This window comes from Canis lupus, chromosome 10 (genome assembly GCF_003254725.2).
Source record: "Canis lupus dingo isolate Sandy chromosome 10, ASM325472v2, whole genome shotgun sequence".
Taxonomy (NCBI): Eukaryota; Metazoa; Chordata; class Mammalia; order Carnivora; family Canidae; genus Canis; species Canis lupus.
In genome coordinates this window covers 34,500,217-34,526,046 of record NC_064252.1, presented here as the reverse complement: position 1 = coordinate 34,526,046, position 25,830 = coordinate 34,500,217, and the positions used below count along the sequence as shown (strand labels likewise).

Sequence of the window (25,830 nt, the reverse complement as noted above, 5' to 3'; positions counted from 1 at the left end):
GTCAACTTGGTTATTCTGAGGGAATAAATTCTAGGGATAGAGACCCTCCTGGCGTTACCTTGTTAGGTAGCAGAGCTCAGTGCACGAGCCTCCTCGGGTTGTCAGAACGTTGTATATTCCGAATGAAAGACAACGGCAAATACGATCGGTGGAACTGGTTTAAGGGGCCCGTCATCAGGGCCTGTGGACAGCATTCTCACAGACTGATCTCTAAATTGTCCATTTTGAGCTGTTGCTGTAAGGCTTAGAGAAGCGCGCAGCAGATGCCCGATTCGATCTTGTCATTGCCCCGACCCGACCCGTCGCTCTGTCGCGGAGCACAGCACCGGCCGTCGGGGGCCGTCGGGGGCCGTCGGGGGCCGTCGGGGGCCCGCAGACCTGCTGGACTGAGTGGGAGCAAAGCTCACGTCCGGGAGGAGCCGACAGTGGAGCGGGGGGAGGATGTGGCCGTCGGCCCCGGTCATAGGGACGGCAGTGCGGGCGCTGGTGTGGGTCCCGCGGCCACGCTGTGCTGGGAGCCCGAGGCCTGAGGCCCGAGGCCGAGGCCGGGCGGTGCTGTCCATGGTGCCTCATAACATCGCCTTACACTTGGCGGAAGGACGATATTGCGGAAGAAACTCCGCAGTCAGGGCGGGGGCTGGGCCGCCTGCCCGCCCACTCGCGTTTGCCACACTGACCTGGGCCCCGGCTAACGTACCTGACGGGTGTGGCGGCCCCTGTGCGGGGGTGCAATCGGGATCCCCCAACGCGGGTGCTCCCCCGGCTGGCCCCGCGCGCACGCACGCCAACCCCACGCAGCACCCGCCAGCAGCGCGCACGCACCCGCCGCAGCGCGCACGCACACCCCGCAGCGCGCACGCACCCGCCGGCAGCACGCACGCACACCCCCGCAGCACTCACACCGCAGCAGCTCGCACGCACACCCCGCAGCACGCATACCCACGCACGCACGCACACCCCGCAGCACGCAGCACACCCCCGCACGCACACCCCGCAGCGCGCACGCACACCGCCGCAGCACGCACACACACCCCGCAGCGCGCACGCACCCGCCGGCAGCACGCACGCACACCCCCGCAGCATTCACACCGCAGCAGCTCGCACGCACACCCCGCAGCACGCATACCCACGCACGCACGCACACCCCGCAGCACGCAGCACACCCCCGCACGCACAGCCCCGCAGCACGCACACACACCCCCCGCAGCTCGCACGCACAGCCCCGCGGCACGCACACCCCCGCAGCACTCACACCGCAGCAGCTCGCACGCACACCCCCCGCAGCACGCACGCACATACACGCACGCACACCCTGCAGCACGCACAGCCCCGCAGCACGCACACCCCCCCCCCCGCGGCTCGCACGCACAACCCCGCAGCACGCACGCACACCCCCCGCAGCACGCACGCACCCGCCGGCAGCACGCACGCACACCCCCGCGGCACGCACACCCCCCGCACGCACGCAGACTCCCGCACGCACGCACACCCCCTCACACACGCCAACCCCATGCACACACACGCCGGCCCCGCGCACGTACACGTTGACTCCGCACGCAAAGGGTTAAGTTCCACGGGAGTCGGGCCGAGGTGCCTCCTCCCTCGCGCACGCCAGGTCTGGTCTCTGTCCGTCGCTGTCACAGCCTTGGTTGTCTTGTTGTCGAAGAGAAAGTTGACTCATTTTTAACAGCAAGCTTCCTCCTACCAGTAGGTGTGTGAGCAGGTGGGGTCTTTCACCATCTGTGACACCCCCGCTCTGCACTTGCAGCACGTTTCTCCTCCTGCCTTTGCAGAGCTGTGCAACCCACCGCAAACCACATGCCTTCTCTGCGTCCTGTCCACACACACTCCCGTCGGGAATTGAGCTGGCTGCTGGTGGGCCTGGGGTGACCTCAGAGGTCACATGCCAGGCATCGAGTGTTGGGCACGGAGGCGGGAGTGCAGGTCCGTGCCCTTCAGGAGGCCGCGGGTTTAGGAGGAAAGGCCACAGCATGGACGTCATGGCCCGCTGCGGTGTGCTGAGAGCTCGGGCGTGGCCCCAATGCCCTGCTTTCCCAGGACTACCTTCTCTCATCCTGGGAACACCCCGTGAGCTGAGGATGCTTTCTAACGTTCATTTGCGGGATGAGAAGGGGGTAGCGGGAAAGGGGAGTTGGCCCAGGTCGCACAGGTCGTGGGGACAGAGGACAGAGAACATCATTTGTGGGACACCTACCGTGTGCCACAAACGAGTGCCCGCAGCCGTGCTGTCCTTTGGTGTCCATGAAAGGATGGTTTTGTCAGAAGGCCATGGCTCATCGAGGGTCACATGGTGGGAAGTGACAGCTTGAGGCTGATACCAAGGTCTGTGATTCTAGAACCTGGGGTTTCCAGCCCCTGGGCTCTGTCCTTTCCCGTCACAGCAGTGCAAGCTGTAGTACCAGACCCAGCCACTTGGTGTAGAATCAGAGAGGCAGATCTGAGAATGACTCCAGGACCACGGACCTAAGGTGGGAGGAGCCCTGGGTGCCTGGGTTCCAGGTTTCCCCTGAGTGGACTCAGTCAAGTGTTTTCTGAGCATTTGGCAGGGGCCAGGCCCTGGTGTCATAGTGAGGAGGACAGGGGGACCCAAGGGCTTCAGGCTCAAGGGGACAGGGCTGGTGTTTTGAGGAAACCCACACAGGATAATGGGATCAGGGGATGCTGGACATTGCCTCCATCAGGCGGGGATGCGTGAGCCACAGCGCCAGTGAAATGTAGGTGAAGAGGATCATGGCTGAGGCAACTGAGAAAGCGAAGAAAGTTCCAGAAGTGAGAATGGCTTGACAGAGGGAAAAGAAATTACTGGATGTGTTCTGGGATCTGTGAGTCGTTCTCTGTGGCCTTCGATGGGGTGACATGGAGCATAGTCCGCAGGCCTTCCTGTCAGACACCCAGCTACCATGTGACTCCCTTCCTTCTGAGAGTCTGCTCTGGAAGCAGCAGGGTTGGGCCCCTTCCTTTATCAAAGGCCACGTCCTTCCCTCTGTCAGCGGTGCTCAATAATTATTGATGGAAGTATCCCTTGGCCTCTTGCCTGGAGAGACTCACATTTGAAGTCAAAAGGCTGGCTTCTCACCTCCATTCTTGTCACCTCTAAGGCAAAGGGCCATGACTTATAATCACAGGGTGGACGGCGTGCATGCATGGATTTTGTGTTTCAATGACACGAGTGTGAAAGTTGTCGTCTCTTAGATTTGTTCCCTCCCAAGCACATCTACAAGCAACATATCCATAAATACAAGGATCGTTAACACTTAAGTGCTTTGTGCGTGCATCTTGGTGGTTGAGCTCTTGGTTTGCATTGCCCAGGTAGCGCAGATAAGAACCTTGTGAAATGGATACTGTTTTTGTTCCCACTTTACAAATGTGGAAGCTGAGGCCAAGAGAGGTGGACTGTAAAGAGCCCAAGGTCACGTGGTTGGGACAACAGCCCTAGGAGGCAGCAGGGCAGGTATCATCAGGCCCATTTTACAGAGTCTGAAAGCCCGAGGCTCGATGATGAGGTAGGTGGCTGTGTGCGGAGAGAGTTGGCCCTGGAATCTGGGCATTCTGGTTCTGGCTGATGGTCTGTCTACCAGCAGGGGGAAAGGCAGGAGAGCAGTTCAACGTGTGCCTTGCCCTGACTTGTTCCAGGACTCAAAGTCAAGGGCTTCCTTGAAACTGAGAGAGAGCACCAGGCAGCCTTACCTGGAGACTAGGAGCTGCCAGCAGTCCCTGTGGCCACATGCCTCTGGGTACTTCCAAAGACTCTGCAAGGACTGTGTCTGATTTGCTACTCCCTTCTCATTGCTCCCAGACCCTTTAATGCATCCTAAATCCCCCTAAGTTACCTGGGATGCACTTAAAAGGGCAGACCTTTGGGTCTTGAGATAGACTTATCAAATCAGGATCTTGATTGGAGGGGGGCGTGGTGGGGAGTGTCCTGGAATCTGCATGGACCTCACCCTAGGTGGTCCAGAGGAGTGGTCAGGTTGGAAAACCACCTGGCTAGGCCTTGGTATGGAGACCCCGAGATGGGTGGAGATGGCTGTGGATTCACTTTTAAGGTTTCAGGTATGATGCTTGAACAAAGGCCCACAGTTACTCTGGCTAGAGCAGAGGCTATTACCATCAGGCCCAGACATTTTGGGGACATGCTAGAAATAGTTCACTGGCTGAGCATTTCTATTTTGCATCAGTGTGATTAGGTGTGCCTGGGGCTGCACCCTAAACTTTTTTTGTTGTTTGTTTCTTTGATATTTCTTAAAAAACATTGTGGTAAAGTGCACATAACATGAAATCTATTTTAGCCATTTAAAAGGTGTATAGTTCAGAGGCATTAAGTACATTCACACTGTTGTGCATGCAGCCCAACCCAGGGGTCCCATAGGAAGACAGCGCCCAGCCCATTTAGGTGCTTAGTACCTGCTTTCAGGAGACAGTAGGGTGGTCGGGGATTATTGGGATGATAGGTAAATCATTACCCATTGGGTAGGCGTCCGCACCCCTGACTTTCATACGATCAAATTAACTTCGGTAAATGCTGGTCAGGGAGACGCTGGTAAGCTATGTTTGATGCTCAATTTCTATTTCTGAGCCAGGCAGGATGATGAGTTCATTGGTCAATGCCAAGGGCAGCTTCCCCTTCTTCTCCCAGCTGCCCCGGCAGGATAGAGGATACCTCTATGAAAGATCCCAGTTTCCCTCCAATGGGTGTGTTGGGAAGAGGCAACCCATGGCTGTGACTGGGACTGAAGTTTTCTAATGCTGCTGGCTCAAGACTGACCTGGTTGAGAACCAAACAAATGGGCCTTTTTATATTTAAAAAAAAATTTTTTTTTAAACTGTGTGTCGACAAAAGATCTGTAGACAATCTTATACATTTCTCACTGCTGACTTCATACGTATAAGAGTGCTTACGACCCATTTACATTTTTTGGTGCATTTGTGTTTATTTCTGTGGTTACCATGCTCTGAGGAGACCACAAAAGCTGGCCTGTTTGTTGGTAGAGCGCATTGCCAGTGGAATTTTGGTGAACCTCACAGCAATGGAGGGGAGAGCCCTGGAGCAGCCAGTGGGCTGAGAGTTACAGAAGTATTGAATTTTGCAGCTGAAGGGATCTTACATAAAGCAACCCCCCTAATTAAAGGTGGGGATATGGAGACCCAGAAAGGGGGAGTGTCACCAAAGTCACACCCCCCAGTGAAGAACTCAGCCCAAAACACTGGCTTCCTGGTCTCCAGCCCACTGTCTTTAACTACACCAGACGTTCCTTGTCCTTGGGATCAACTAGATGGCTTGCGTGTAATAAACCTAAAGATAAGTTTTCCTGAATCAAGCGGTCTTTCCAAATTCATTTATATATTGTGTGCCTTCTCTGTGTTTCTTCTCCTGTATTTGTGTAGAATCAAGCTTTACTGCTGCTTTTTTTTTTTTTTTTTTAAGATCTTATTTATGTATTCACGAGAGACACAGAGACAGAGACATAGGCAGTGGGAGGAGAAGCAGGCTCCATGCAAGGAGCTGAATGTATCCCGGGACCCCAGGATCATGCCCTGAGCTGAAGGCAGACACTCAACCATTGAGCCACCCAGGTGCCCCTCAAGCTTTGCTTCTGAGCAGACCTTTCTCTTTAAGTTTCTTTCCTAAGATCTTGATCTCTCTGATTGCATCTTGGAGCTCCGTGCCTCTGTTCTGATGAGAGCCCTGGGTACATGGGGCCCTCTGGCCAGGGTGACAGCACAGCTGGTCGAAAGCTTTCTGGCTTTCAATTTCCTGGCGAGGCCTCTCCTTTCCCAGAAATCTGAAGTGCCGTCTGATAGTCCCTGTTCTTTCAGTCCGGGGAGGGATTGACCGTAAGCTCCAGAAAGAACTCAGTAGAACTGTCTGTGGTAGGCATTCTAGAGGGGTGAACGGGTAGCTGGCTCCATTCCTTGGGAGATAGACCAGACCCCTCACCCTCCTGAGTAAAAGCTAGGAAGCTTCTGGGCCCTTAGGACTCAGTTACCCTGGCTAAAAAGGCTGATTAGTTAATTGATGGAACACTGAATGGCTGTTGAGGTGCTAGTCCCCTGTCCCCACCCCCCTTGGAGGTACGAACAGGAATCTTGGCCTCCTTTTTTTTTTTTAAGATTTTATTTATTTATTCACAAGAGACACACACAGAGACAGAGAGAGAGAGAGAGAGAGAGGCAGAGACACAGACAGAGGGAGGAGAAGCAGGCTCCATGCAGGAAGCCCAAAGTGGGACTCATCCCAGGACTCCAGGGTCAAGCCCTGAGCCGAAGGCATATGCTCAACCACTGAGCCACCCAGGCATCTCAGGAATCTCAGCCTCTGAGTTGGTGCCCAGGTAGCTGATAAGGGACTTAGTCACTTGCCTCTGTTTCCTTGTTGTCAAAGAATCCTAGAAAGATGCCAAAGGAGGAGGGTGCTGCTGGCCCTTGAAGCTCAGAGAGGGCTGCATCTGTCCTGGTCACCTCCGTGGGCCTGTAGAGTGTGGATGCTCAGAAAACTATTTCTTCAGTGCATACCACCCCCTCGCCATTTTAAAAGAAACTTTCATATGGAAGGCAGTTCATGTGTGGAGGGGGCAAGACTGAACTCGAATCTTATTCATCTGGGTTTGCGTCTCTGCCCTACCACTTTGCTCTGTGCCCCTGCACAAATCCGTTACATCACTGAGCCACCGTTTCCTCCATCGATGGAATAGAGAGGCAGTGATTTCAGCTGGTGACCCCAGGTGCATCACGTGATCTCCCTGACCCGGGATATCTCATCTTTACCATGGGAGGCCTTGGGTTGTAGGTGGAGGGCCCGTTGGAACAGGCAGGCAGCTAACCGTTATTATCACTCCTATGTCAGGAATGGGCTGTTTTTTGTTTTTGTTTTTAAAGATTTTATTTATTTATTAATGACACACACACACACACACACACACACACACACAGATAGAGAGGCAGAGACACAGGCAGAGGGAGAAGCAGGCTCCATGCAGGGAGCCCAACATGGAACTCAATCTCGGGTCTCCAGGATCAGGCCCTGGACTGAAGACGGCACTAAACCGCTGGGCCACCCGGGCTGCCCAGGAATGGGCTGTTTTACTTCTTTGCCCCAAATGAAGTTTTACAACCATAAATATGTTCTGGTGTGAGTAGTTTCTGAAGGCCAGTATGTGGATGCATCCCCCGGCTGCACCCTTCAGAGCCCCAGCACTGATTCTGCTCCTGACTCTCCCTGGCCAGCTGTGCTTGAGTAACTCTGCAGGCCAGACATCCCAGGAGATGAGAGCTAAATGTTTAAGGATGCTGTTGCAGTACCCAGCTGACTGGAAGTGAGGCTGTGGGTCACCTGCTGATTCTGAGTGGTCTGGCTCATCACAGTCTCACCAGCATGGATGATTGAGGGGTACACAAGGTACACAGAACCATTACTTGCAACTGACATCCACAGACAATGGTCACATAAGATCTAGTCCTGAGAGTAATGAATCCCTTTTATTTTGGATGGACATTTGAAGAATACAGCCTGAACTTTGAATAAAACCCTTTGGTTTTTGCTTTCGAGGCCCATTGGTTACTTCATTAGGGGATCGAAGCCAGAAATCATTTGTGACCTCTCCCCCATGCATTATAAGTTTGGCGGATAAAATATCTTTTGCGGTTTCTGGTAACAGGCAGGAAGATTCCAGGCTTAAGCCAGAGTATAAAAGAAAATTGAAACTAAAGATTGGATTTTGGATTTGACTAACATTTTTAATATTGTTCAGCCAGAGGAAAGCCAAAACCTTTGACTGGCTGGTGTAATAAAATTCAGGACGTTAAAAAAAAGGGGGTGGCTAATTAGGTCAGTTAGGTGGGACATTATACTGCTTGTTTCCAAATACCATGAGACTTGATTTCTTACTTTCAGTTATATTTTATTATTTTTATTTTTTAAATGTATTTTAATTCCAGTGTTCTTAACATATGGTGTTATATTTTGTTTCAGATGTACAATATAGCGATTTAGCAGTTTTGTCCATTACATGTGCTCATCGGGATCAGTGTACTTACTATCAATCCTCTTGGCATGTTTCATCCATCCGCACATCCCACTCCCCTTCAGTTGGAGTTTTAACCCCCCTACCCCAAAGACATAGAGATTTTGGATAAAGTAGGAGAAGGCTGAATAAAGATTCAGCGTGTCAGATATGATCAGAGAATGGTAGATAAATATATACCTGAGCCTCCCACCTCTACACCAGGGCCAAAATTGTGCCCCATGAAGAGCTTCCTGGAGGCGTAGGGAACCCAATTCTTTTTTCCCCTGGACTTGCTCGGTTCTGTTTCTGTGATATAGCTGGCCTGCGAACCAGGAAAATTTTTGTCAAGACATGGGAGCTCAGGCCTCTGAGGCTCCCTACCTCACTTGGAAGGAAGTGAGATTTTCTTATTTCTTTGGGTGATGTTCATGAGCTAACAACTGAGAATTTTAGGTTCCAACACAGTCGTTGTGAAAAAGCAAGTGAAGCCTTGAGTGTTGATGTTGCCTGAGATCAGAAGGAAGTGAAAGGCAAAAGTGCCTCCTCTGCTGTTTCTAGCCATCCTAGTTCTGTTCTGACTCTCCTCTCTGCCAAATCCTCACCCTTGACTTTGGATACCCAGGAAGGATTTCTCCACTAGCCTTTTCTGTGTAGAACCTCTTATGGATGGATGCTTTCTACACCCTCACCCTTCTGGATGTTCGGCCCTGATCCCAGGGATGCTGACCTCCTTTACCTTCTACTGGAGGAGTAACTTCATACTTAGCTGGTGGATCATCTGGAGGTCATGGTGATATGTTAATATTTTTCAGATATTAATATTTTTGATATTGACACATATATATGTCAATCTACATATGATTCAAGCGTAACTGAATTAACTGTTTAATAAAGTTTTGTGGGAGGAAAGCTTGATCATTGGGAAAATTCTTCTGTGTTTATTTTAGGTGTTGTGGTTTCTCAAGATTTGAGAAAGCTGGCTATTATTTAAGTGGCAAAACATTGGAAAGTTACTAGAAACCATTGATCTGAAGAACACTGATTTCTGGCCTCAGCAAGAGCTGGGACGGTTATGTGGAGGAAGGCTGAATCTTATGACAAGAGGGTTTTTCTCCATGCTGCTGAAGACCCATTACCCTGATCCATCCTGACACCCACAGGCTTCCACAGCCATTTGGGGCACCAAGGCACGTGTCCCCAGCGTTGTGATGCATGATTTGTGCATGGGGCTGTCTCAGAGCTTGTTAGCCTGCAGCTGCCTGCCTGTCCCTGAGTGAGCCCTCACTCTGGGTTCACCCTCAAAGGGTCCAGGGCTTTTAATGCTGTAGCACTTTGCCATTTGGACTTGGGGACATTTGTCTTGGCTTGGGAAACAAAGCATTAAACTTATAGGAGATTGAGACAAGAGAAAGAGGGAGGAAAAAAGAGGGAGAAAGAAGGAAAGGAAGGGAGAGGGAACACGCTTCTTCCAGGGGGTTGAGCTAGAAGTTGAAGGTCGAGGAAGGCCTGGATCTGTGAAGGGAGTCGGGGATGCACCTCACCATCACCCATCATCCCCTGCTTTATCAAGTGGAAGAAGGCTGCACCGTGATTTCAGAGAAGTCACAAACTATGAGAACAACGCATGTACCTTGGAATTGTGGCTGGTCATACTTGGTGCTTTCACCCTATCCCCTTATTAACTCATAAGGCACGTTCTCTTGCTATTTTCACCTCTTATCAGTGAGAAGACTAGGGCACAGAGGGGTGAAGATGCTTGCAGGAGTTCAGATGCCTTCAGGGCTTAGCCGTAGCTACTTTGCTTTACAAAGTCCATGTTGTTGTGTGTATGTGTTTAAACACTTTTCTGTCAATGTTTTGACCTATCTGAGTCAGACAGGTGTGGTAATTCTGCTCCGTTCCTATTACTAAATGACTTCAATCCTATTGCCATATTTTCACATTATTACTCTTACTAAGGGATGGGCCTAGCATTGTGAAATGCTGTTTTTTATGTTTGGTGTCTGCTCTGCTCCCCTTCTCTATCAGATAGATTTCTGTTGATAACACTCAGAGATTAACCTGCTATGTCAGTCTCCAGAATCTGTCAGGCACAAGCTGTGTGACTTTAGTAAATACCTACCTGAATTTGTTTTCTCGTCTGTAAAATGGAAATAATGACATTTATTTATTTATTTTCTTTAAGTGATCACTCTTATGTTCTAGGATGGTCCCAAAAAAGGAGAAGTTAAGTGCCTAGCATTCAGCATGGCATATTGTAGGAACTCAGAATATGTTCTGCTTATTTTTGTCCTCCTCTTCTCTGGTCACCCACACAGCTGGTGGCAGCAAGCTCTGAACCAGAGCCCTTACTAACATACCTGGCCACTTCTCATCGGACCCTTTTTGGAGCTACAGCCATTTGCAAACACCCTCTTATGGTTTTACAGCTCTTTAATTTGCTTGCACACATAGATCCTGCCTGGCTGACTTTGAAAAGAATTTTAATATCTAAACTCAGGCTGGATGTGTGTGCTGCATCTTTAGAGGCCATGCCTTCCTGCTTACCATGGCAATAAGAATACTCTGCACAACAGTCATACTTCTTAGGCAAACTCTCCATATTGTCACAAAGCTTTTATCTATCTATCTAAAGGAAAAAGTCTCAAAATGCTAAATATTTCCCTAGGGAAAATCACTATAATATCTTTGGTCCTCATGCTTCCCACCCCCACCCCACCCCCATGGGCTCATTCCCTTCTTACTTCATGTCTTCAGAGAGATTATGGAGTGAGGTTCAGCTTTGCATGTCAGACTCACTAGAAGGGATGGAGGGAGATGGGGAGCGTGGGCATGTTTAATAGTCTACAGCTGCAGTGGTCTTTCCCTTCTGACCACATTTCAAGAAGCACAGCAGAGCTGCCCTTAGAACCCAGATATGCCTTCTCTACGCCCACCCCCTGCCTCCTTCCACCCACTTTTGGATTTTCTCCAGTGCCAGCTTTTATCTGTCCACCCCTATACCACTTCTTGATAAGAGCAACTCAAGTTATACTTAAGCAACTTGTAGTCCTGAGACATGCAGACATGAAGCATACTCATTGTGCTCTCATTTGTCAGAAATCTGTTGGCAGAAAATAGCCCCAGCAGTGGCTACAGAGGTTTTTCTTCATTATTGGGGAGAGATCTAACACTTTCTTTAGAACTTCCCTGGCTTTCAGGAACGTCCATGACACTTAGAGTTGTTTTGGATCTCCCATTATATTGACATCATCATTTTTTTTAAATTTTTATTTATTTATGATAGTCACACAGAGACAGAGAGAGAGAGAGGCAGAGACACAGGCAGAGGGAGAAGCAGGCTCCATGCACCAGGAGCCCGATGTGGGATTCGATCCCAGGTCTCTAGGATCGCGCCCTGGGCCAAAGGCAGGCGCCAAACCGCTGCGCCACCCAGTGATCCCGACATCATCATTTTTAAGTGGGGGAAAAATGATAAACAAGGTGGAAGAATGTGTTTTTGTATGTTTATCTGTTGTCATTTATATGTATATATATTTACATAGCTGAGATCCTGGTCCTCATAGTATTTGGAAATCTGCTGCCCTTTATTTATTTAAAAGATTTTATTTATTTATTCCTGAGAGACACGGGGGGGGGGGGGGAGAGACACAGGCAGAGGGAGAAGTAGGCCCCATGCAGGGAGCCCGATGTGGGACTCCATCCTGAGCCAAAGGCAGACGCTTAACCGCTGAGCCACCCAGGCGCCCCAAAATCTGCTGCTTTTTAACTTAAATCCTTTTTCTAATGTCTTCACCTTATTACTTTTAATAACAGTATCGTTTTTGAGTACTTAATATACTGTGATTTATTAATGACGTACCTAAGTGGATAATTTATAAAATGATTCCTCTAATCATGGGCGTTTTACAGTGGTTACAATTTTCGGCCATTGGAAGGGAAATATTATAGTAAACATCTTTGTGCATAAATTCTTTAGCTTCTGTTGGATTATTCACTTGTTGTCACTCCCAACAGGGTAAATGCTGGAGTTGAAGGCTGTAAATGTCTTCACGGCTGCAGTGACATAGTACATGTATGGATATTTTAAAAGTTAGCACTTTGTGCCAGAAAAATGTCAGAAGAAGATAATACAGATGAACAATTAAAATGATAATTCCCATCCTAAAGTCATCTAGATATATGGAAATGAAAATATGGGTTTGGGTAGATGGATGGCTGGATGCCTTGGAAAGCTCTGGCTCTTCACGACTATAAGCATGTGTTTTGTTGTGGGGGATAATCTCTTTCTAGTTGTCTCTTGCTTCTGGAGGCAAGGTACACACATTGTCTGTTCAACAAGCCCCGGGCAGCTTCCCACAGCTGCCTCACGTGTGTCTTGAGCAAAGCCAAAATGGTTAGACTTCCATCATACATCACCAAGTCCTTTCTCCATCCTGTGAAATGATCTTGTGTCCACAGATTACTGTGTATATATATCATGTCCATAACAGGGAGATTTGTGGTTGAAATAGAGGATTTTCTGGTGCTCTCTTGGGGAGTAGTTAGAAAGAGAAGGCTCGGGACACCAGGAACGGTAGCTAATTATAGCTTCCTGAGCCCTTACACATGCCTAACGTGGATTGATTTATAGGTGTCCTCAGAACATACCTACTAGGTAGAATTTATTTTACAGATAGGTAACTGAAGCCAAGAGATTGGGTATATCGTCGAGGTTGTACAGGACACGAGCCTGTATGTATTAGTTTCTTAGGGCTGCCATAACAACGTGCTGCAAACTCGGTGGCTTAAAACAACAGAAATCTGTTTTCTCACAGCTCTGGGGGCTGGCAGCCTGAAATCACGGTGTTGGCAGGGCTTAAGGCTCTAGGGCAGAAGCCTTCTTTGCCTCTCCCTAGCTCCTGCTGGCTCCCGGCAATCCTTGGTACTCCTTGGCTGGTAGCTGTGCCTCTCTACTCTCTCTGTGTCCCCTCCTATCTTATAAAAACAGTAGTCATTGGCTTTAGTGCCAACCCCAGCCTCATGTGACCTTGTCTTAATTTAATAAATTATACCTGCAAAGACCAATTTCCAAATAAGGTCCCATTCAGAGGTGCTCTGAGTATTTCGGGGGGTCCACTATTCAATCTGCTACACCATGATCTTAGCCAGGCCCCCATTCTGCCTTCTAGGACAGAGTGGGGCAAAGCAAAAGAAAGCAAAAGCCTGGGTGTGCTCAAGGTTTGCCCAGGTGGCCTTGAGAGAGACAAAGCTTGGGCAGCAATCCCTGTGTGGGCAAGAGGGAGCAAAGCTTATGCAAGAGATGGGGTGCCCAGCACAGGCCAACTGCATTAGAGCCAAGTTATCCTGCACAGAGTCAAACTTTCTGTACTTAAGGCCAGAGGGTAGGTGTGGGGTTAATGCCCCACCACGCTCAAGTAGCTTGCATAAAGGTGACCTGGAATAATTCCCTGCGTCTGGAGCTGCGGGGGAACCCCAGAGGCAGACGTAAATGTCTCCAAGTCGTAAAACGAGACTTGAAGCACCAGCCGCAGGGAAGAAAGTATTTTGGCATATTATCTGCATCACTGTAAAATAAATTTATAAGCATTCCAGGAAAACTGCAGGGGAGAGTATAGAAATTCTCTAGCATGCAAGGAAGGGTAAATGAGAATTAACTGTACAATATTCGTAATTACTTATTCAAGGTGTAGAATGTAATTAATGTGATCTATACCACCAGCACTGCCTCTCTTGTTTTATTTAAAGGAACATAAAATGTCATCTATAAGGGCTTTCCTAGGTTAACTGCCAATTTTGATTCCTTGAACTCTGTTTTTCCACAGGGTCTTATGTTTTTCAACAGTAAAATTCGTCCACAGCTGTTGGATTTTGGGAACCGAATTTGGGCTGGGGGCTGGTCCTCCTTTACCTGAGATGCTCTGATTCTCCCACCTTCAACCAGCGTGAAGGTGCCAGTTCCTAAGTGTTAATTCTGTTATTGTGAGCATTTTCATGTCATTCAAGGTGACGGCTGTGTACCAAAAAAGCTTCTAGAAAAACTAAAGCTACAAGTCTAGGATGCTAGCCTATAAAAATCTGACTCTTCTTAGAAGTCTAGTAAATGTTCATGGCTACATTCAGGGTAGCCTTTGATTAATATTTAACCCAACCTGATTTTAACATTTTAAATTGCATTTAAAATTTAATATAGTTAATGTCTTTTTCGAGTACTTCAGTTGCTTGATTAACCAATGAGTACTTAGATAAACAAATCTAATACATCAGCCTTAGAAATAGAGTGACTGGTAAGTTTTTAAAATGCCCCAATAGTATACATGAACAAGATTTCAACTTAAAATCTCAAATCAAATAATCTAAAATCAAGTAAATTGTTCAATTAAGTCATTGTTGGGATTGTGAGATAGAGCTCCTGCCCATGTAGGATAAAATCTTGAAAATATATATGTGTATATATATATATATTTTAAATTTACTTATTTATGATAGACACACGAGAGAGAGAGAGGGAGAGAGAGAGGCAGAGACACAGGCAGAGGGAGAAGCAGGCTCTATGCCAGGAGCCTGATGTGGGACTCGATCCCGGGTTTCCAGGATCACGCCCTGGGCCAAAGGTAGGCGCCAAACCGCTGAGCCACCCAGGGATCCCCAAAATCTTGAAAATATTAATCTTACGGGTTCTCTTAAACATTTCTGTACTTATATTTTAAATAGCCTTATTGTGATATAATTTACATATAACATTCACATATTTTGAGTGTTAAATTTAATGAATGTTAGTATTTACAGACTTATATGACCATCCCCACAATCTAAGTTTGGAACATTTCCGTCACCCTAAAAAGAACTCTTATGTCTGTTTACCCGTCACTCACCATCCTGCCTAGGCCTTAGGCAACAAGTCATAGAAAATCAACTTTCTGTGTCTATGTATTGGCCTGTTTTTAACAATTTCTGTATTTAATTTGAAATCATGCTGTTGGGGGTTTTTTTGTTTTGTTTTTTAAATATTTTGTTTATTTATTCATGAGAGACACAGAAAGAGGCAGAGACAGGCAGAGGGAGAAGCAGTCTCCCTGCAGGGGCCTGATGCAGGACTCGATCCCAGGACCCCGGGATCACAACCTGAGCCGCAGGCAGGCGGTTAACCACTGAGCCACCCAGGCATCCCTCATGCTGGGTTTTTAAGGAAACAGTTTTACTATCTCAATTTTGGTGTCATCTTCCCAGCAATTTTTTGGGGTACTGCCTCGGTGCCCTGGAATTTCTATATGAGAGAGAGCTGAGCAACGCAGTCTGTGAAGTGGTGGGGTGGGGGGGTTCTTGTAACCCAAAAACCAGACTCAAGTCCCTTGGGCCAAATTCTGCTTCTCTGCAGAAGAGCAAACCCCAGCAGGTGGCTTCATGCCACTCCGATGCCTCGCCTGGCTCATTGCTGTGACACCAGGTTAGGGTGCAAGCTGATGATAGACTCTCATGGTGGGGGCTGGCTCTGAGGCCACAGTTCCAACCATGTGCTCATCAGCCAGGCTCCTGTGACCACCTGCGCGGCATGCTCACCCCAAAGCCTCAGGTCCCCTCAGGTTCACGCTCCACATCCAAGCAAGACAACTTAGCACCCGTGTTTATAGCGGCATTATTCCAAGTAGCCAAAAGGTGGAAACAACCCAGGTGTCCCTTGGTGGATGCCTGGGTATGTCAAATATGGTATATGCACACGATGAAATATTACCCAGCCTTAAAAAAGGACTTACACTGACTAAGACTTACACAGTCTGACTTACACTATAATATGGATGAACCTTGAAGACATTGTACTAAGTGAAACAAGCCAGGCACAAAAGGACAAATACTGTATGATTCCACTTAATGTGAAGTACCCAGAATAGCTAAGTTTGGGGACAGAATGTGGAATAGTGGTTGCCAGGGGCTGGAAGGAGAGGCGAATGGGGAGTTCGTGTTTAACAACACAGTGTTTCATTTTGGGAAGATAGAGTTCTGCAGACGATTGGTGGTGATGGTTACATAGCTGCGTGGCGTGGTGAATGTGCCACGGTTCATGCTACTGAACCGGACACCTAAAAATGGTTAAACTGGTACGTTTTCTGTTATGTAAATTTTACCACAATTTAAAAAAATGGGTAAAACCGCATTTGTGTTATTCTCCACCTCAAAGATCATCTATCAGGGCTCCATCTTGACTACAGAATCAAAGGAATGGTTTCTCAGTCTGGCCTGAAATTCTTTTTGGAATGAGTTAGGTACAAGTAAATGAAGAGCCCTCAGCCTAGTCGGTACACCCTTCACAGTGAGGCTCCCCCTGGTCCTGGTAAGCACATACCCTTGACACCTCCTCCGCCACCCCTGGCCCCTGAACTCACTGGCCCCAGCTGGAAAGAGTGTCCCCCCGCCCCCCCTTCTCCAGATTGTCCTGCAGGTACACCATCTGTGTACCCTATTGTTGTGTTTCCCATCTGGCCAGTCCTGCTTCCCCAGATCCTTTTGAGACATGAATCCCTTGGGGTGCTCATTTACCTCCTTGCTTGCTTCCCAGGCCCCTCTCTGGGGGAGCCTGATTCAGAGGGGCAGGGGATGTATGCCTTTTTCACAAGGACCGCAGAAGACTCTTACCAAGCAGGTTTTGAAGACACTGGATGAGGGGAACTGTGTTTCTGAAATGGTCTGGTTTCTTATGTTTTGGGGAAAGAGCTCAAATTCATTCATTCATTTGTTCATTCATTCATCCAGGCGCTGAATTTTGGACACTCATTTAGGTACTGAGGATATCATGGTGGATAAGATAATCCACATCCCACCTCTCATGGATTTTATAGTCTTGTGGCAGCAATAGGCAGTAGCCAACAAAGCATTTAAACTAAAAAAGATAGCAGGTGCCTTGAAAAAGAATAAAAAACAAAACAGAGGGAAGACAGAAAGAAGAGACAGGTATGTTAACTAGTGTGGTAGCAGGGGTGGTGGCGGTGGCGGTGGCGGCGATAACGTGAGCAAGCGCAGAGGAAAGAGTGTTAGAGGTGATGGAACAGTGAGTGCACGGGGCCTAATGAGTTGGGACAAGTACTAAAAGAAATAGAAGGCAGCCCGGGAGGCTCAGTGGTTTAGTGCAGCCTTCAGCTCAGGGCCTGATCCTGGAGACCCAGGATCGAGTCCCACGTCAGGCTCCCTGCATGGAGCCTGCTTCTCCCTCTGCCTGTGTCTCTGCCTCTTTCTGTCTCTGTGTCTCTCATGAATGAATAAATAAAATCTTTAAAAAAAAATAGAAGAGACTAGAAAGTATCAGTTCATCACATGTGAACTGGCTGTGAAAGGACAGGAGATCTATAGCTTTGTGACCTTGAATGAGTCACGTATGCTTCTGGATGCCCATTTCCCCCCCGGAGAATGGGGCTGGGGGAGCAGTGGGTTCCACTGGATTGGGGTTTCTTAAACTTTCAGTGCCTGGCACCTCCTCTCTTTTCACCTCTTCGTGCTTTCTCAGGTGGACTCAAACACTACTGTCCAGGAAGATCATTTTTGAGATTCACATCCTGCCATTTGTCTTGCTCACTCAGAACCAATTCTGAGGGTACTTTTCTCTGATCATAAATACTGATTCTCTTTTCTTGTGTGAAAGCCATTGGACTAGATGGCCTCTAAAGGCCCTTCTTGTCCTACATGTGCCTGGTTCTCCATTAACCTGTCAGGTTGACAGCTGGTTTGCCCTTGGGCAAGGACCTTGTGCTTTTTGGATGTGGGCACAAACCTCTGCTCTGAGGACATTTTTGCAGATAGGCCAGAATTGTCTAAAAGAAGGGGGTGCGTTGATTACCGAGGCTGTTGGTTTTGGTAAATATGTTTGATGGCTGGGTTCTTTTTCCGGTGGGTCAGTGTTGTAGTGCCTGTGGTATATTCTTCAAGGCTCGGTGTCACAGTCTCTCTGTGGAAGGTTTCTATGACAGTAAATCTCCTGGCTCTCAGATAAAGCTGTGACTTTCCTCATCCAGAGTTATATCAAGTGCTTTTACCTAATTCTTGGATTTATACCCTTGACCTTCATCTGCCAAAAGTTTAATTCACTTTAGTTCTGCCACCACCTCCATAGGCTGGGCAGTAGGAGCTTGGTGGAGCTTACAGTAGCGAAAGGATACTGACCGGGGAATTAGCTATCATAATTCTGAATATTTCCAAATCTAATAAACCCCAGATACCTCTGGGGTTCTTTAGTGGTTGCTGGTACAGTCTCCAATAAGGAAAAACAGATCTGGAAATGATAGCAAATAGCTCTGGGTTATTGTCGGAACTGAGAAAGGGAGAATATCAAGTTGAAAAACTAAAGTTTGATGATGGTATTAATGATAGCTTCGGTTGAACTCCAGTGCCCTGGGCCTCCGACCCTCCGTGCTTTGGGGCTCCTGAAACATCACCTGCAAATACAAGAGAGCTGAATGTTTTATAAAGCCCCCAAAGTCTGGGTAGTTGAAGAATACTGGGTCAATACTCAGGACTGTCTTTTTGCCTGACCTCTCCCAATTTCAACTTCTATTAACTATAGCAAGTCTCATTTCAGAGGACTGGGGAAGAGCACGCAGGGTTTGCACCCACAGAAACGTGGGTTGGGATCCCAGCTCTGCTGTTCACTGGCCATGTCATTGTGTGAATTCTCCAACCTCTCTGAACCTCAGTTTCCTGGTCTTTAAAATGGGCATGTACCACCTACCTCTAGAGCAGTGGTGGGGAGTAGAGGAGAGACATAATAAAATACAGCATTTATTGAATGCTTGTAGAATTCATTTAGGGCACATCACAGTTCCCCAAGAGTGGATCATACTCATTTTGCCTTATGTTTTTGTCTTAATTCCTTTGACTAAGAAGCCAGTTAAGTAATTTCGAGGATGTTTTCTTAGCTAACCAACTTTGAACTTATATTCTTTGTTCTTTTGCTATTAGTAAGTGGTTTGGCCTGATAACCCTTTAACAAAAAATGTCCCTCTTAAACCTCTTGTTACTTGACCTGTTGTTTTATCTCATTCACTTCACACAACATGCTGAGTCCCTATTACGTGCCAAGTACTTAGTTGGGCAGAGGGCGTGTGGAGGGGGCCCATGAGAGAGCCATGGGTCTGGGCTGCCTGGGACTCAGAGGTGGAGGGGTGAGCTGGCTTAGGACAGGGCAGGCTTGGCCCTTCTTTCTCAGCTCTGCTGTGGGAACTTGGGCTATCCCAACCCCTCCCTGGGCCACGTTTTCCTCTCTGAAAATGCCTGGGAGTGGTCAGATGGGAGCCAAGAACCCCTCAGATTCCAAACATGAGTTTTGGTTCTTAATTCTTTAGCAGGAGCAAACAGGGAATGCAAAAACCTGAACCCATCTGGGCATGAAGATGTGCTGAATACACACTGGATTCAAAGAGCTTCAGATTCCCTGAGATAAAACTTTATCTCATAGAGACACAGAAAATTCTACTTTTATTAATTAAAACAATTTTTTTTGTTAACATATAGTGTAGTATTAATTTCAGGGGTAGAATTGTGCAAGTTACTTAACCTCTCGAATTCAGTCGGCTCAACTGTAAAATGAGAATAAATGATATTATTGTCATGCATTATTTCTGACATAGAGGGTTTTTATGAGAAGTAAATGAAGCAACACGAGAAAAAGGCTTAGCATATGTCAGGCATCAGGTAGAATGATAAATTCTCAATGAATCGTACAATGAATCGTAGTTGTCATGATGATTATTAACTCTTGCTGTACTTTATAAGACCTGAGTTCCAGCCCTGGGCTCTGCTGTTAGCTACCTTGGGGAGCTTACACAAGTGTTTAAACTGAGTTTCTTCTGTAAACTTATGGACCTGGACTGTAATCCCTGAGTATCCCAAATATCTTCCATTTTATAAAACACATCAAAGGTCAGTTCACACCCAGGGCCGCAGAGGCTTTCAGTTTTACATCATCAGACCTGAATTAACAATCTAGTGGCTCCCTTCCACCCAGACCCACAGGCAGGGTCACAGGGAGCCACTCAGAGGATGAGGTGGGCTCTGCTCCTTTATTGTGAGCCGACTTTGTGTCACCTGCTGTCCGTTTACTTAAGAGTGTCCACTTCAGAACAGTGTGCTCTTCATCATAGTAAAACAAACACTGGGGCTTGAGTCTGATTTCAGCTTCTTTTATGTGTCTTGGAATATACAGAAATGTTCCTGGGTCTAAGAAATGGTGCTATAAATTGAGCCAATTAGATTCTTACAAAATGGTATTGAATTTTGTTGATTAGAGTTTAGAAAGGAAAAAAAAAAAAAAACACGTGTTGCAACTAAATAAAACCCGTGGTGATGGGTGGATGACAGAAGGCCACTGTCAAATGTCCTCAGGGATTCCTTTCTTAGGGCTTTTGATCACCGGACCTTTTACTTTCAAAGGAAAAAAATTACAGCAGTCGGATACTACTGGCAGTTTCTTCCTTCTGTAGCAGAAAACAGCCTCTCCAAATGCTTATGAACGAAACCTCAAATCCTAGCTCATTCACAGGCTTTTGTGAGTACCTACCTACTGTGTGCCAAGCAAGCACCAGGGAAAAATGTGAATAAGATGAGGAGGGTTGGGGCACCGGGTGGCTCAGTGGTAGAGCATCTGCCTTCTGCTCAGGTCGTGATCCCAGGTCCTAGGATCGAGTCCGAAATTGGGCTCCCCGCAGGAAACCTGCTTCTCCCTCTGCCTTAAAATCTTAAAAAGAAGATGGGAGAGAGTCTATACCCCCATGTCCATGCCCAGCATACCAAGGGTGCTTGAGAAGTTTGTTGAAAGAATGGAGTATAGTAGTAACTGTGATTTAATAGTCTGGCTGTCGCATCATGTCACATCACTTTAATAACTCCTATGACACTGGATTCCATTTTAGATCTCCTGCCCTAGAGGTGGCTAGCCCACTCAGTCTTGGGCCAAACTAGAAAGATGTGTGGTGGACTTGGCACCTGACCATTGGTCCATTGTGGCAGCTAAGAGTTTGAGCTGCCTGTGTTGGAATCCACGCTTCAACCTCTTCCCACAAGACCTGGGCAACTTATCTTCCTCTGCTGTGCCTCAGTATCCATATCCATAAAGTGGGGACAGTGGTGGTACCCACTTCATATGGCTGTTGTGTAGGTTAAATGTGCGAACTGCTTGGTGTGCTGTGAGCACTCTAAATCCTAGCCGTCACCATCTGTGTGTTTCAGTCACTGAAACCTTCTCTGATGCCACTTCTCATAAGACACACAGGGTGGTGAACACAATCCTTACGCGCATCGTTGCCAAGCCTTCCTTTGTGTCTAGGCACACTGTAGGTCCTCACTGTTCTCGTTTGGATGTGAAGAGCCTAGGCAGTCAGGTCTGAGTCTTCATGTGGCTGCTTTCCACTCCCATGGTCTTAGCCTTGGTCAGCAGATTTCTGAAGTGAAGGGAGGCAAAGACCTATAAAACGCAGGTACTTCCTTCACCGTGGGAAGGATTCCACTTCACCAAATGCCTGGCACACGGTGCGCACTCGATAAATAGTAAGATTGTTGTCCTCATAAAAAGCACACAAAGCCCCTTTGGTCTTTGTGGCCCGGGTGCCAACGCAGATTCACAGGGCACCCACCGAAGCACACGTGGCTGGGGCTGGCAGAGGCACAGGGGGCGGGCAGCCTTGGGAAAGGGCCTGAGTTGCAGGCCCCACACGGTCAAAGCATTTTAAAGGTCTTGTATTAGAAAAATAAACCAATTAAAGAATACTGCCCCCCATAAAAGCTGACTTTTAATGGACTCTATGGCAGGGTTTTCACCCCGGCGGTCCTGCAAGCCAGCATCTCAGTGAGCCCGTCTGCCGCCATGGGGAGAGTTTAATCTTGCACGGCGTGAGCATAATTTTACAAGTTTTATGGCTGTTTTTTCTCCTCCGAAGTGTTGCTATGTCATTGTGCACTGAGGGCAACTTGCGTGCATTTAACAGTTTACCTCGTTTTTGGTGGAAATGAAAAATGAAGCCATAAATTAAAGAAAAACACAACGTGGATTTTTCCCCTTCTTCTGCAGGCAGCCGTGGAGGGACAAAGAACCAGTGTTTCCCCCCAGCACAGCCTAATCAAATTCTACCGGCTTTTCTGTGTGGACATTTGCCCGTAGATCGCCTCCCCGGAGAGGGCTGTGTGGGGCACGTAGAATGTGTCTGGGGCTTGTTGCACTGACTCCAGGCATCCTTGGGACCGTTCTCTAGGGCAGGGATCAGCAAACTACAGCCCATGGACCAGATCCAGCCCAGCGCCTGTGTCTGTGACACGGTTGGAGGGTTGGGGGGAACAGAAGAAGATTTCCTGACCCATAAAAATGACATGGAATTCGGTTTTGGCATCTGCCAATGAGATTGCCTTGGCACCTGGCCATGCCCATTTGGGTCTGTGTTGTCTGTGGCTGCTGAGAAGGTGCCCCAGAGATCCAGGGCACAGAGACAAAGCACCACCTGCCCTTTGCAGAAAAAGTGAGCTGACCCTGCTCTAGGAGGTAAAAGACAAGGAGAGAGAAAATGCAGCTTCCAGTTGCCTAGAATCGATGATTTGCTCTAAGGGTTTCCACATGGCTCAAAGTGACAAGTCAAAGGAGAACTGCCAGAGAAAGAGTTGATTCACCTGGAGAACTTCCAGAAGTAATTGCAGAGATGGCTTTCCTCACTTTTCTGACCTCAGGTTGGCTTCCGAGCGGAGGGAGGGGCCTGGGATTGCCCTCCCCCCCCACCCCGCCTTCAACCAGCCCTCCCAGGCTTCTGTGGCTTTCTTGTTGGAGAAGCCCAAAGCCCCGCTTGAGGTCTGCCAGCCTCCCATCAGCTTGTTTGATGGCTCAAGAATAGAGAAATTCTCCCCTTCCCTCCCCAGGGGGTAAGCGGTTTTTGTCAGTAATTATTATGTGCAAATCCACTGTGCAGTTTGATCCCCTTAAGAAATTTATAAGAAACACCTTTTGGCCAGCACCCTGGTTTAAGTGTTCTGCAGATAGTAGTATCTCGTTTAATCCTCACAGCCATCCCAGGGAGTTAGATCCTCATCCCCATCTTACAGCTGAAGAAACAGGCACAGAAAGGTTAGGTGCCTTGCCAAGGTCACCAGCTGGTATGTGGTAGAGCCAGAATTCAGACCTAGGCTGTCTGCTGTGCTGCTCCTACATAAGGGCGAATTCTTTAGGCTTGTGGATGAATCTGCTTTCCTTGTCCTGCTTACACCCTTACCATGTCATTCCACAAGAAAACTGCCTCCTGGGTATCCCTGGGTGGCTCAGCAGTTTAGTGCCTGCCTTTGGCCCAGGGTGTGGTCTTGGAGTCCCATGATCAAGTCCCACATTGGGCTCCCTGCATGGAGCCTGCTTCTCCTTCTGCCTCTCTCTCTCTCTCTCTCTCTCTCTCTCTCTCCTGAATAAATAAAAAGAAAATCTTTAAAAAAAAAAAAAAAAGAGGGGGATCCCTGGGTGGCGCAGCGGTTTGGCGCCTGCCTTTGGCCCAGGGCGCGATCCTGGAGACCCGGGATCGAATCCCACGTCAGGCTTCCGGTGCATGGAGCCTGCTTCTCCCTCTGCCTATGTCTCTGCCTCTCTCTCTGTGTGACTATCATAAATAAATAAAAAAAAAAAAAAGAAAAAAAAAAAGAAAATTGCCTCCTGTGGGAGAAGAAAACACTTTTTCACTCATTGATTCATTCCTCCCTCCTCCACGCCACCCTTCTTCCTCCACACCGCCCTTCCTTCAACAAATAATTATCAACAGGTGACTGTGTTGGGCTCTGGGAAGGACTGCCTGGAATGAGGATGTTTTGTGAACAAGAAGAGTGAAAAAAGACTATTTTCCACTTAAAAATAGTTCTTGTGGAGGTGCCTGCCTGGCTCGGTGGAGTGTGAGACTCTTGATCTTGGGGTTGTGAGTTTGAGCCCCTTAGTGGGGATAGAGATTGCTTAAAACCTTTAAAAAAAAAGTTCTTCGTGTCCTCAATGCCGTTGGCTTTTGAGCAGTTCCCTTAATTCTCTTTTAAATTTTTTATTTTATTTTTATTTTATTTTATTGGGTGTGGAGCCCAATACAGGGCTTGAACTCATAACCCCGAGATCAAGACCTGAGCTGAGATCAAGCATCAGATGCTTAACCTATGACTGAGTCACCCAGGCACCCCTTCCCCCTTTTTTATTACTTGTAACTGCCACCTCTGTCTGTTTAGAACCACAAACCCTTGTCCTTTCTGCCTCCACTTGATATTTTCATTAAACATAACCTAATTTACAAGAGGCTTTAGGGAGCCCTGGTGTCTGACTTGGTTGGTGGGAGGCACAGCTCAGGAGACCAGGGCCAGGTGCTGGAGGGTAGGAATAAGAGGTGGTAATTGATCCTTGAGGGAGGAGGCTGTGGAATGTGACATGTACCCCCAAGCCCGGGTCTGGGGACACCCACTCTCTTGGAACAACCTTTAGGCTGTCTTTTGTAAGTAGCTTCATTTCAGTGAGTTTTAGATGCCGGTCTTGTTTTCTTAGAAACTTGCTGGGAAAAATGTGTAGCATTACTTTTGTCTCCTGAGTGTGGAGATGCCTGAATGCTGGGGAAGATGTGCAACAGCTACGCTAGAAGCTGGTTCTCTCTCTTCCTTTCCTACCTGTTTCTTCTTCCCCCACCTCTGTGCCTTTTCCTTTGTCAGACAATAAGGATTTGTTTCTCATTTCTGATGAGCCTTCACTTTCTTTCCACAGTCATGCGGAGAAACCCCTTTGGTGTGGACATCTGCTGCCGGAAGGGGTCTCGAAGCCCCCTGCAGGAACTCTACAACCCAACTCAAGTAAGCCCTGGAAACTTCCTTGCTTTCTTGGCTTGGTCTCCATGCATCAATATTTTGGGGGAGGAGAGGATGAAAAACTCTAATATTTGGTTCCTTGGGGATTTGAAACTTCCACTGCCTGATATTTTACTTTCAGTGGTTACTTTCTTGTTTCTCTCTAGCTAGAGGGATTTAGAATTTGAGAGAAGCTTCTGTGCAGTGCTGGACTAAGTTCTCAGAGCTGCTCAAGTTTGAGAACCACATAGTCATGGGTGCCAGCAACAGGACTCTGAAATTATAGAGCCAGGAGCTGGCCAGTGTTCTCCTTAGCACTCCCAAGGGTTCACATGTGGGTGAACCTGCCATCCTGCTCCCTCATCAGTTCATTGAAGTCCATGATCCCCCAAGAATTCAACCTCCCTGAACCAGTTTACTGAGACAGTTCTGTGAGGTGGCTTTTGGTTAAGCAACTATCGTGGTAAATTGATTTGAAGAGTTTCTCTTTGAGCAAAAGAACTTTCAACCAAGGTAATGTGCCCTTGTGGAAAGCTATGAGCCAAGGAAAGAGGCTATGGTCACTACGGCTATGGCCTCAATGGGGTGTGTGGGTCTTGATGGGGAGACTCTAAGGCTGGTTCTCCTGTGGGAATGGTAATTAGCACTTGATACCAGGAAATGGTGAGTGAATAACTGGTGGCCCATTATCTGACCTTTGATTGCTGTTGAGAAAAGAAAAAAAAAAATGTACAGCTTTGGCCATAGTCTCTGAGCTTTATTTTGTATTCACATTCTCCATATAGTATTTCTGTGGACTAAGGTGCTTGGTAAACAAAGATAATGCATGTCCTCAAAGACACTGCATTCCTTAAAGTCTTGCAAAGGGAGCTTGCTGATCTACATTAGCCTCCCTGCCTCTCACCTGCACTCCCTTCTGGCAAAATGGGCTCCGGAGTGTGTGCATCATGGGTGGCCTAACCAGATGAATTCACTATCCTGTTAGCCCCACTTCTCT

At 47.7% G+C, this 25,830-nt stretch overlaps 1 protein-coding gene across 4 annotated transcripts in view; it reads left to right on the top strand.

Annotated features, from left to right (window-relative positions):
• Positions 1-25,830, top strand: part of CHST11 (carbohydrate sulfotransferase 11) — a 259,849-nt gene that overhangs the window by 98,728 nt on the left and 135,291 nt on the right. For all 4 annotated transcript variants that reach the window (XM_025462312.3, XM_025462306.3, XM_025462318.3 and 1 more), the window contains one exon: positions 24,754-24,839. In XM_025462312.3, the coding sequence (XP_025318097.3) occupies positions 24,754-24,839 (86 nt within the window). The remainder of the gene's footprint in view (positions 1-24,753; positions 24,840-25,830) is intronic.